Source organism: Syngnathus acus, chromosome 14 (assembly GCF_901709675.1).
Source record: "Syngnathus acus chromosome 14, fSynAcu1.2, whole genome shotgun sequence".
Classification (NCBI taxonomy): Eukaryota; Metazoa; Chordata; class Actinopteri; order Syngnathiformes; family Syngnathidae; genus Syngnathus; species Syngnathus acus.
In genome coordinates, this window is record NC_051099.1 from 3,079,605 (window position 1) to 3,090,827 (window position 11,223).

At 52.5% G+C, this 11,223-nt stretch overlaps 3 protein-coding genes and 1 long non-coding RNA gene across 10 annotated transcripts; 2 read left to right on the forward strand and 2 right to left on the reverse strand.

Annotated features, from left to right (window-relative positions):
• The first annotated feature begins 586 nt into the window (after nt 1-586).
• LOC119133282 lies at nt 587-8,940 on the forward strand. 4 transcript variants are annotated; one of them, XR_005100103.1, is made up of 6 exons: nt 587-722; nt 903-1,026; nt 5,889-5,988; nt 6,153-6,293; nt 6,785-6,909; nt 7,049-8,940. It is a non-coding gene; the product is annotated as an uncharacterized LOC119133282 (long non-coding RNA). The 4 variants fall into 4 exon arrangements; XR_005100100.1 differs by having other exon boundaries at nt 6,785-8,940; XR_005100102.1 differs by having other exon boundaries at nt 603-722; nt 876-1,026; nt 6,785-8,940.
• On the reverse strand, nt 2,058-3,590 carry waif2 (Wnt-activated inhibitory factor 2). The gene has a single exon (XM_037268899.1). The coding sequence runs from the start codon at nt 3,558-3,560 to the stop codon at nt 2,445-2,447; it is 1,116 nt and encodes a 371-aa protein (XP_037124794.1). The 5' UTR covers nt 3,561-3,590; the 3' UTR covers nt 2,058-2,444.
• On the reverse strand, nt 5,877-9,306 carry smyd4 (SET and MYND domain containing 4). Its single transcript, XM_037268884.1, has 10 exons — nt 8,958-9,306; nt 8,554-8,704; nt 8,378-8,467; nt 7,516-8,302; nt 7,233-7,418; nt 6,970-7,130; nt 6,766-6,898; nt 6,580-6,705; nt 6,349-6,472; nt 5,877-6,272 (listed from the first exon to the last, which is right to left on the reverse strand). Exons 1-10 carry the CDS (start codon nt 9,089-9,091, stop codon nt 6,149-6,151), a joined length of 2,016 nt encoding a protein of 671 aa, XP_037124779.1. The 5' UTR covers nt 9,092-9,306; the 3' UTR covers nt 5,877-6,148.
• A 181-nt stretch (nt 9,307-9,487) lies between these two features.
• On the forward strand, nt 9,488-11,013 carry LOC119133279 (dynein light chain 2, cytoplasmic-like). 4 transcript variants are annotated; one of them, XM_037268919.1, is made up of 4 exons: nt 9,506-9,631; nt 9,981-10,020; nt 10,116-10,260; nt 10,461-11,013. In XM_037268919.1, exons 3-4 carry the CDS (start codon nt 10,129-10,131, stop codon nt 10,596-10,598), a joined length of 270 nt encoding a protein of 89 aa, XP_037124814.1. In that variant the 5' UTR covers nt 9,506-9,631; nt 9,981-10,020; nt 10,116-10,128; the 3' UTR covers nt 10,599-11,013. The 4 variants fall into 4 exon arrangements, with proteins under 4 accessions (XP_037124811.1, XP_037124813.1, XP_037124814.1 ...); XM_037268915.1 differs by having other exon boundaries at nt 9,510-9,631; nt 9,936-10,020; XM_037268916.1 differs by lacking the exon at nt 9,981-10,020 and having other exon boundaries at nt 9,488-9,631.
• The last annotated feature ends 210 nt before the right edge of the window (nt 11,014-11,223 follow it).

An 11,223-nucleotide genomic window follows, 5' to 3' on the forward strand; every position in this document is an offset into this window, starting at 1 on the left:
AGAATGTTGTATTGTACCCAAGTGTCCACCTGGGGGCAGCACGCAGTTATGGGAGAGACAGTGGAAAGAATGACAGTAAGAGGTGCATGCAAAACTTTCTCCTAAAACACAAACTTATCCGACTGTATCTGATTTAAAAATGTTTACAATGATCGTTTCTGAGTGTTCGGACCAGCACATGTGTGGCTTTGATTTAAACAGATGCGCTTAAAAAGTCAGAACAGGAAACGTTCCGTCTGTTTCGAGTCATATTTTGGAGATTTACTGCGGCTACTTTCTTCTCGCCATGTTCTTTAGCGAGCGGACGCGTGCGTCTCGACTCTCATAGGCGCGCACATAAGGAAAATGACGCTAAACACGAGACACGCAACCGTGGCGCACTTGACCACTTTGACGGCAAAGACATTATCTTCCAACTCCGATTTGGGTTGTCTTCTGCTCTCCTGCTGCAGCACCCGCTTGGACATTTCGAACTGGAAGTTGTAATTGCCGCTGTCGGTGGACCGCACGTTCTTCAACTTCAGGTTGCCGGTGTGGTAGTCCAATTCGATGCGGTCAATGTAGGCATCTTCCCGGGTTTCGGTGCCGCCGCTGTAGGTGACGATTGTGTTGCCATTGAAGGTCCACTCGATGTAGGGCAGCTTATTGGGACTGGCGGGGCGCTGGGTACTGAAGATGATGTTGTCACCCGGGTTGACCTCTGTCTTCCGTTCCTTGTTCGGGTAAGCACCTGCCAAAAAGCACAAGCAAATCCACATATTTGTTTGGAGACTTTGATTTATGTATTAATTTTCTATATGGCATTTCACTCAAGTTTCTGCCCTCAAAGCGGGTTTTTATTTGGCTTTGATATTTCATTTTAAATCCTTATTCAGGCCTAAAATACTGACATTACGTTACAGGAGAAGCAGCCGACGACATTTACCGGGTAGGAGGAACGCAAGAGCCGTCCACAGCAGAGGGTTCATGAGCTTCTTCATCGTCGTCGTCTTCTTGTGGAACCAAGCGCCAGCTGCTCAACCAAAGGTACGAGCCGGAGCTGACGGCGGTTCTTAACTTGAGCCGGACGTGACATCACAAACGCCGTGCCTTCAAAGCTTTACACCGATGTCACAAACACACTCTAAAGATGTCTTTGACATTCTCAGTTGCTTTGTTGAAATGTTTTTTTTTTCAGTGTGGCCCATGTGCCCCTTTGAGTTTGCTAGAACATGATGAAAGTTTAAGACAGACTTTGCAATTTTTCTTGGCGCGTACGTATCTTTAGCTGCTTTTGAATCCTACTATGAACCCCAAAGTACAGGAAACTCTTCGTAGCGACATCAGATGTCCCGCCGAGGAGCTTTGTCACAGTAGTCGCTCACATTGAAAGCCAATTTCAATCAGTCATCAGAGCTCGTTGTCATCTTTTGTCAAATAGACGAAATGTTCGTTTGGGCCCAACGAGCATGCCGGTGTCTGACCTTGCGTCTAAGACAAACAAACAAACTAAAGCTGCTTCTTGCCTAATCTCCTAATCTCCCCTTTTGTTTTGTAATTAGCAGCAGAAGTGCTGATGAAAACGTCGTCGCTGTCAAGAACAGCAATGGAGGTGACCCAACCGATTATTTTTTTGGTCATACGAGCCTCTCGGGAACTTCTTTTGTCTCTGTAATCCTTCCCGCGTTTTCCCCCGTCGACGGACATAATTAAGTCTTCAAAGTCGGGAGCGGTGTACCTAATGAAGCGTCCGTTGGCGCTCGTTAGCCGGCTGATTAGCTTCACGTCAACGTCCATTGATTTTGCGAGCCAACGCCTTTCCTTGTTAATCACAGTCTGTAAATCTCGGGATCGATCGGCGACGATGTCGAGCGGTGGGAACGGACGGCCGACCGAGTCTTTCACGTGGATTTGTTTTGGTCTGTGCACCGGTGTCAGCGTCAATGTCACCCTGGCCGACCCGCCACGCCGCCGCCGCCTTGTGAGCAGCAGCTGCGCTCCGGTTCAACCGGAAAATGACTTTTGCGTGCGTGTGTGTATGTGTGTGTTTGCCCTGAGAGAGAAAGGTCACGCCAGCATCATGAGAGTCGAGTCAGCTTTAATGAGGACAGATTGCATACAAACGCTACAAACATCTCAGGCCTTTCTGCGAGCGAGCGAGCGAGCGAGGAGTCCGACCGTCGAGGAATCTGTGAGAGCAATTTGGCGGTGGCTCTGTTTCTCTGGAGAGAATATAAGTTGATGATAGTCACAATGTCCATCGTATACAAATGTAGTAATCATTCCTTCTTTCGAGTGAAGGTGCACTCAAGCCACACGGCTCCTAAGAACTATTTTGTGGTCACAAACGAGTATTTGGTGGTCGCAAGCATTTCATGCGCACCCATTTGATGATGACAAGAGTTGTGAGGAGTAGATACGTTGTCACTCTTTGGCGCCCCCCCCAACCCCCCTTTTGTTGGCGCTCAGACGGCCACGTTGGCGAGCCGCGGGTCCGAGTCCTGCTCGTAGCGGTAGTGGTAGACCTCCATCTGGTCCCGGCAGGCCTCGCGGATGTTGTTAAGCCAACGCTTGATCCCGCCACGGTTCAAGTAGAGCACCATGAGGAACACCAGTCCGATCAGGGCCAGCACGATGCCCAGGAACACGTAGGAGACGGCCTCCAGGTTCTCGTTCAGGCAGTCTACGTCCTCGGGGCGCAGCTGCTCCACCTGCAGCCCACGCCGGGCCTCAGGTTCGGCGCAGCGCAGCAGCGCGGCGTCAGGACACTGTGAGGCGTTCTTCAGCCACCAGTATAGGGCCTCCAGTTCGCATGCGCAGCGGAAGGGGTTGCGTGCCAGGTAGACGCGGGTGCGCCTCTGCCGCTCCAAGCCGCCCACGTCCTCCCGGCCCAGACTCCGGATGGAGTTGTTGACCAGAACCAGCTGGTGCAGCAGTTGGAAGGCGTCCAGGCCGGCGGGGGTCAGGGGCGGGCTCCGGAGCCGGTTGCCAGCCAGCTCCAGCCGGTGGAGGTCGCGCAGGTCGCCGGCGCCCAGCGCGGCCGCCAACTGCGCGGCCGCCTCCGGGACGATGGACTCGTTGAGGCACAGCGTGCGCAGTTCCCGCAGGCCCTTGAAGGCGCCGTCGGACACACGCTCCAGCTGGTTGTGGCTCAGGTCGAGCACGTGTAGGTGCGGGAGCCCCGCAAAGGCGTCCGCCTCCACCGCTCGGATCAGATTGCCGGACAGCGACAGCGTGGCCGCCTCGTCCAAGGCGCTGCCGTTGGGCGCTGCAAACGCCCCCCGCTGCAGCGTCGTCACGTTCCTCCCGCGTAGGATCAGCGTGGAGGTCCACGCTGGGACGCGAGTCGGCACCCCCGACGCGCCACCGGCGTGGCAGCTCACCGTGCCGGAGTCCTGGGAGCACGCGCACGCCGGCGGGCACGCGTTGTTCGCGCGGGCGCACGCCAGCAGCGCAGCCCAGCTCGCGAGCACGCACAGCGGCTGCGAGCAGGCGCGTGTCCGCATCTCGGCTCTCGTGTGAGCGTTCGCGCGCCGAGCGCAGACACTTATCTTCTCACTCCCTCCCTCGTGCATGCGCATCCCGCCGCCGCATCTGCGCGTGCTTGCCGGGCGTTCGCGGCGCCTGCCAGGAGGAGAGAACTCATTTGCCGGTTCGGTTGGCAAGCCTGTTTTTGCTGAGAAGGCGGGACTCAAATTGGCCGTTACGCACACGTCGGTAATTACGTGCTACAATTGCTCTGCACGCCTTTGGCAAATAGTTGGATTCATTGGACGTACATGGCACGGTTGCAATATTTTCCGCAAAACTTTTCAGTGAATGAGTTGTTCACGGCTTTTTCATGCATTTCAGTCATGCAGGTCTTTTTTGTGTGCATTGTTCCTCCGATATGTGTGACGAGGCGCTTCTGGGTGCTTGCGATAAGCGTCCTTAAACACCATAAAGCTCCGCCAAGATCGTGGCGTGACAGCGGCCCGTTGTGCCGTGTCCAAACATGCCAGGCGCCTTTCGGGACCGCGCGTGATTTACAAGACGCCCCCACCCCCCAGCCACCGCCGTCACGGTGGCCTGCAACTTGACTCTCAGCCGCTGAATTGATTTCCACGGCAAAAGGCTGCATCGCGGCGAACAGCCATGACCTTGGCCTTGGCGTCTGGAAGCTTTGCTCCAGATTCTCCCTGTTGTTGTTTTTTACGCGCAATCACCTACCTGGACTTGTGATTTCTTGACATGGTTTCTTGAGCCTGCCTTAGCCTCAAATCATTATCATGCCTCATGTGATAATTTTACCTCCCATCATTATCCTTAATAGCTTCAGTCACTTGACCTTTAATCTCCAGCCTTGTATTTTACATCCTTTTACATTTGAAATATTCCATCTGTTATTTTATTTATTGGGGAGCACTGATGATCATGATGAAGTTAATTTTAGCTCCACATTAAAAAAAAAGGAAAAAAAAGTGTCAAGCTAATAAATTGCAGATCATCTGCGCGTCCTCCGACTCGTCCATCTCCGCAAACGTTTCCCCGCTAATGGCGGAGTATTTTCAGCAACGTGAACGATGCGCCGCCGTCGTACTTTATCACACTTTAGCGACATTGCCGGAGGCGGCGCGGGGCGTTCAAGGACGCCCTCCGCGCGGCCGATGGCGCTAAATTTGACCGTCGGTGGCATCATAACGTTTTGTCCGGCAGAGTTCAATTTTGCAGGTTTCCACTTTTTGTGGGTGAGTGCGCAATGGGGCGTTGGTGGGAAATCAGTCAACGCGTGTAAATAAAACAAAGCGTTTTGTGCCATGCGTTCGTCGTGGAAGGAAAAATCCTCACTTAATCTGCATTTAGGAACTCGATCCGGTTGCGGGCGGCGTCTAAAAGCTCTCGGCCGCCTTCTCCGATCTCGCGCTGACTCGGTCGCGTGTCACCGATACGTCGGCGCGCCGCCGCTGACCACGCAGCAACGTTTTGTCATACGATCCGCTGAGAGAAACGCAAAGTGTGTTGCGTTTGAAATCTTCAAGTCTTCTGAACTTTCTAGAATGCAGAACGCTTGGGGGTGATTTAAAAGAACCCCGCCTCGCCCAGAAATGACTTATGAAGCCTCAGTGTGACGCGCGATTCTTCATAAACATTCTTCATCTCGCCGTGTGAGATGGGATTTTAACTTTTTATGCCATTCGGAATATTTTCAGGCAAGAGAGAGAGATGGAAATGGAATATTAGATGACCCGTCATGACTAAATATTAGATGACACTAAAGGATAGGACAAGACAATCGAGACGTGCATGAAGCTTCTCGAGTTTTTGCCAGTGTTTCCGCTTGCCGATGCTAAGAAACGAGTCATGCTTTGCAGAGGATCAAGAATATGCGCATGTTGGTGTTTGTCCCGGCGTCCACCCCTCGCCCAAATGACTAATTGATGGCGGACGGACAGGCGACACCGTCCCTCGCGGATGCCTTTCCAGTCCCCGCCACCGACCGGCCTCCTTCCCCCGCCGGGCGCCGACAGGTCGTTGGTCCGCTCATGTCTTATTCATGCGCGTGTTAAGCAGGAGAAGAAAGCGCATTAGCCGCAATCATTGAAATAGCAAATGGGCAGCATTGTGGTAACAGCGGTTTACAAATTCCAAATCGGACGTCCAATCAATTGTCTATTAGGTTGTCGTGACGTGCACGCTATTGTTGTGATGACAAACGTGCAGTTGAGACATCAATTCAATTTTTGTTTGGCTGCCCATTGACAACATTTCTCATTTCCCCCAGCAGAGGACTGCCGATGCGGCAGATTTTGTAAACAAACTAACAAAAAAAACCCTGGGGGATTTTCTTCATATTTTTCTCAGATGATTTCTTTCTTTGTCAGTGTGTCATCTTTTGTGATTGTCTTTTTTTTTTTTTTTTGTCCCCGCAGGGAGTCAAAGAGGCAATTTCCTGCCTGGTGTGGAGCCAAGTGATATGCAGAAACGGCGGCAGCGGCAACTGCACATGTGTCAAAATGAAATAAAGCCAAGGTGAGCGTACATAGCATTAGCACACTTAGCGTCTGAGTGTTTCCTCCGATTTTTATCACGATGACAGACGAGCCTGTCAGTTTGTCCCCGGCGCATCCGTCACGCGCACGACATCCAAGACATTTTGACTTCATCTTTTTGGTGAGTCAAATCCATTTTATTAGTGGCGTAAGCAGTCTTCCATGGCCTGCAGTTCCTGCACTTCAGGGCAGAGGGCGCCGCAGTGCAAGCTGAGGATCCGGCGGGCCTCGGGGATGACGGTCAGGGCCAACGTTCTTGACCCGCTGCGGGCACGGCGCCGCCAGGTTAGCGCAGGAAGCAAAGTTGTTCGATATTTTTTGGGAGGGAGGCGCCACTCACGCGTTGAAGTGCAGCTGCGCCAGTTTGGCGACCTGTCGGCCCATCTCCAGGCTGTCCGCTCCGAAGCGAGCGGCCACGGCGGCGCCGCTGTGCTCCAAGTGCTGGGCCGCGCGCGACCAATCACCTGCGCCCCATAGAACAGTGCGAATGTGGCTGTCAATCCGACAAAGTTTGAATGCATCAAATTAGAAAAAAAAAAACTTCTTCATGGAAGCAGATGCCTTTAGTGACCTTTGTGGGCATGCGCCCTGGCCCAAGTGTCCTCGGTGCGGCCGCGCAGCTCGTGTGTGCTTGCCAGCGTCACGCCCGCCCGCCGCCACCGCGTCTGCAACCGCAACAGCAGGGCTTCCGCCTCGCCTGCGGCAGTGGAAATTAACAAACGGATCGGCAGAAGGGAGCCGGCGACCGCTCACCCACCGGGTTCATCTCTCTCCAGGAGACAGGCCGCCTCGTCCAAGTCGCACCCGACATCCCGCAGCATTTGGCTCAGCTCGCCGCCGGACCAAGCGCCGCCGCACGAAGCGCACAAATGGCCGTCTTCGCCAGAAAGCTGATTGACAGGTGATATGCAACGGGACGAAACAGCTAAAACTGGACGCTACAAATGAGGGAATCTCTTACCGAGAGGGAAAGGTCGCACCGGGCACACAAAAATCCAAATTGTCTGTCTGGCGACCGCTCCTGGTCACCATCCTCGCAGGCCTCACAGCGACATTGGAAGAAGTACTGCTCCTGTAGCAGGCGCTGCCGCTCCCCGGCGACCATTCGACTGCTGTGGGGACCTGAGTGAAAACCGGCGAGACAAAAACATCGGCCGCTCTCAGTCGAGTTAAGTAAATGCAAACATTTTTGGAAAATCCCAAATGATCAAAACCCGGTTTGACCATAGCAGTGGGCGACTTCCTGTCCGGGCCGGATGCTTCGGGCCGCTCGCAGCGTGACGGCGCCGCCTGCACCGAAGCTCAAGCTGGTGTTGGGCCGGCACGAATGGTTGAGGAGACTCAGCGTCGGGAAGACGGCCGTGGCGAGCCGTCGTTCCTCAATGGACTGCACGGGATCGTCTGACAAACCTGAAGCCAAACAATCTTGATTAGGAGAGGTCTGAAGTTCCTCATCGCAAAATACTCTGCAGACAGGTACGGGAAGCGACTGGTCGCCGGGCGTCACCTGGTTGCTGCAGCACGGTTACGGCCTGCGCGTTGCAGCGCAGCTGCAGCAGATGCCTCAGCGCCGCACCGGCCAGCAGCCGCCACGCTGCGTCCTTCTTGCCGCCCTCCGTTTGCCCCCTCGCCGGCGGCGCTCCCGTCCCGCCGAGCTCTGTGTGCAGCGTCGCCACGGTGACGGCGCACAGAAAGCACATGCTGGCGCCCTGCTGATCCGCATGGTGCAGCAGGCGGAAGACACCTGCGTAGGCCGTGTCGGCCGGGCCCCCAGTGACGGCGGCGCGGATGTTGACCGTGCCCGCCTTGAGCGCCACCCTCAGTGCCAAGTGTGACAGGACGCCGGTGGACGTCAAACAAGCGCCCAGCGGGCACTCCCAACGATGGTGCTCCTCCCAGGCGGCATCCCTGCAGCGGGCGTCGCAGTAGCGGGCATAGGAGCACCCGTCGCACGGGACCGGTCGCCACGTGGCCTTCAGGCACGCGTGGCAGCGACGGCGCTGTGACCCGAAGACGCCGCCGCTTGCCACCAGGACCAAGCCGTACGGCCTCTCGCTCAAGATCACCTCCCCGGCCGCGATGGCCTCTGACGCCACCGCGTGGCGTCCTTTCTCCGGGCTGAAGCCAACAGTCACTTTCGGAGACATGCCCGGGTGGCGCTCGTCTAGGTCCGCGCGGGCGGCCTCTGAGGATGGAAGGCGCGCCAGGCATTGCGCACGGCGTTTCTCCAGCTTGTGCGCTAGAGCCGGCGGGTAGCCGCTCTTCTCGGCTTCCGACACGTCGTCCAGAGCGTCCTGAGGGGCACAAACACTAATTGGCCACCAGTCTAGTCTTAGCCTCTCTATTAGCGGCAGTTGAACTGCTCTTACTTGGTAGCGCCGCAGGTGGTAAAGTGCCGCAGAGCGATTGGCGTAGCACAGCGACAGCTGCTCCGAACTTCGGGGGGCCAAGCAAATGCCCTGCGGTGGCGGGAGACAATTCACGGACAGTCATTAAGACGGAAAAGACAAATAATGAAGACATAGTGATGGTATAAATGAGCAACCTGTGAGTAGTGTAGGGCCGCATCAGTGTACTTCCCGCTCTTGAAGTCAGCATTTCCGTTCTCTCTGCACGAGGACGCCTCTTCGGGGTCCTTTCGTGTGTGACCATGTCCTTCCGCCGAGATGCGACGCAGACACTCCACATCGTCCTCCCTGAAAACAAAGTGGCGCATGGAGACGGTAAAACACAAGTCATGGGCTTTACACTGAAAGGTCTTGACAAATATGTACTATAAACGCAGAATGGTGTGTTATACTGCCCCCTGGTGTGCACAACGGAAAGAGCAGCACCATGAATTTGAACATGACGCGCAAGCAAAATTTGTCTGAATCTCCAATGGTTATATATTTTGTCTCAAAAATCAAAATAAAATAAATCCACTGGATCCGCCGACAAGCAACTCACGTTGTCACACTCAAAGCGCTCTCAAATATATCTTCAATTTCAAGCAGGGACTTAAAACGCTCCTTGAACTCGGGTTCGAGTCCGGCCCATTTGCGAGCAACGTGATCTTGCCACGGGACGCACGGGAGATCCATTTAGGAGATAGTCCGTGAAACTACAAGTGTGTTTACATGCTGCAAAGCATGCGAGCGGCCGCCATAACAGCAGTGTCACGTGACAAGTTCCAACTGGCGTGCCTACGGTAAACGAGAAAGCTCAATTCAAATAGAACCAAGCGCGTTCTTGCCAAGGGTCCTTGTTTTTACTTTTCACTGACGCAGCAGATATTGAGTTTCAAACTTTAATATTTTTCTCAATTTTGCCCACGTTTACAAATGCAATGGCCCGTTATTAGGTGTAGGTGTCGGTAATGCGCATTAAAGCTGGTGCCACCTCGCCGTAAAACCAAACGAAGAAGAAAAATGACGTCAAGAGGAGGCGCGGTGCATTGTGGGAGGAAACAAGATGCGGCCGTCATACCCGGAAAAAGCCCGTGGACAGCATCCAATCAGCTAGCAGGCAGGAAGGAAAGGGCGGCACTTCGGAAGAGAACGCACATTGTCGTTCAATAAGACAGCCCGACGTACTGCTCATCTGCGTGTGACATTTCTACACTACAATTTTGGAAAAAAAAGGTACGTTTGCTGGGGTAGATATTTTTGGTCAAGACCAGGAAGCCACACAGATTGCTCTTTTGGGGGAAAAAAAAAGTGTTCTCACGTGACACCTCTCACCTGTGATAGCGGAGCGATTTCAATTGTTTCGTGTAAATATCGTTGTGCACTCAAGCACAACACTATCGTCATTAAGCCCTCACATACATAGCGAATTAATGAGTGATATTTGTTGATTCATGAATAAACCCTAGCTACGTGCCTAAATAGATTGCACTTTTGAATTGAGTGTGGCACAATTATTTTATTCCAAATGTTTTGTCAGGCATAATGATTTAACCCATCTGTCTCGTGGGGTTCTTGATTCCAGTCTCGACTTCGGCCTTGTGTGGAGTTTGCATTTTCTCTGGGTGGGTTTTCTGCACCTACTCCTCACCAAAACGAGGACAAGTCCTATCAAAGATGGATTCATGTAGTCATTGTCTTGTCTTTTAAATTTTTGCAGTCTACCTGCCAGTATGTCTGACAAGAAGGCCGTGATCAAGAACGCGGACATGTCCGAAGAAATGCAGCAGGATGCCGTGGACTGTGCCATGCAAGCCATGGAAAAGTACAACATAGAAAAGGACATCGCTGCCTATGTCAAAAAGGTGCGAATAAATCTCTTTAAATGTGTGAGACTCCAGCAAAGTGTTTTTCTTGATATTTTATGTGGTGTATTTTGCCTGACTGAAACAGCACACCATCTATACAAGAAACCTCACTCGTAGGATAATCATTTGGGATATTGTAAATGCAGGCCAAGAAAATAAAAAACAATGCTTAAAGTGTCTGTTTTGGTCTCCTGCAGGAGTTTGATAAGAAGTACAACCCCACGTGGCACTGCATCGTGGGCCGGAACTTCGGCAGCTACGTGACGCATGAGACCAAGCACTTCATCTACTTCTACCTCGGCCAAGTGGCCATCCTGCTCTTCAAGTCGGGCTGAAACATTTCTTCCCCCCCATCCCCAACCATTTAAACAACTCCATGCTGTCCGTCAGCCACTCTGCAGACAGGACTCCCTCAGGAGGTCCTTGCTCTGACTTTTTGTTCCTAAATGAAGGAGAAGATGGTGCTGTGTTGACCATATTATGGGAGGTATTTGTTTAGCTGTTCTGCGACAGATGCTTGTATGTACATTTCATCTGGATGTTTCATTTTTCACGGAATTCAAAGAAGTGACAATTTTTGTTACATAAGCATTCATTTTGTGTGCCGGGCTGTTGCACCCATGCCAAATAAGGCAAGTTTAGTAAGTGTTTGAACTTAACTGTTTGTTTCATGTCTGTGCATGTTGTAATTTTGCTATCATTCTGCACAACACTATTAGAATTAAATATATTTAACATGTTTACTGGAAATTGTTTGGGGTTTTTCCTTACAATTAATTAACAAATCAGAATTTCGTATAAAGAACTCTAACTGATTGCTTATGCTTACTGAGTGGAAATGCAGTGATTTTATTTTTTTTCTCCATTGTCGTCGCTGCATTTACTCGCCAAGCCTTTAGATGGCAGTACAACAACGTGTTTCGCCAACTCAACACATTAAAACCAACGAACAAAAAATAC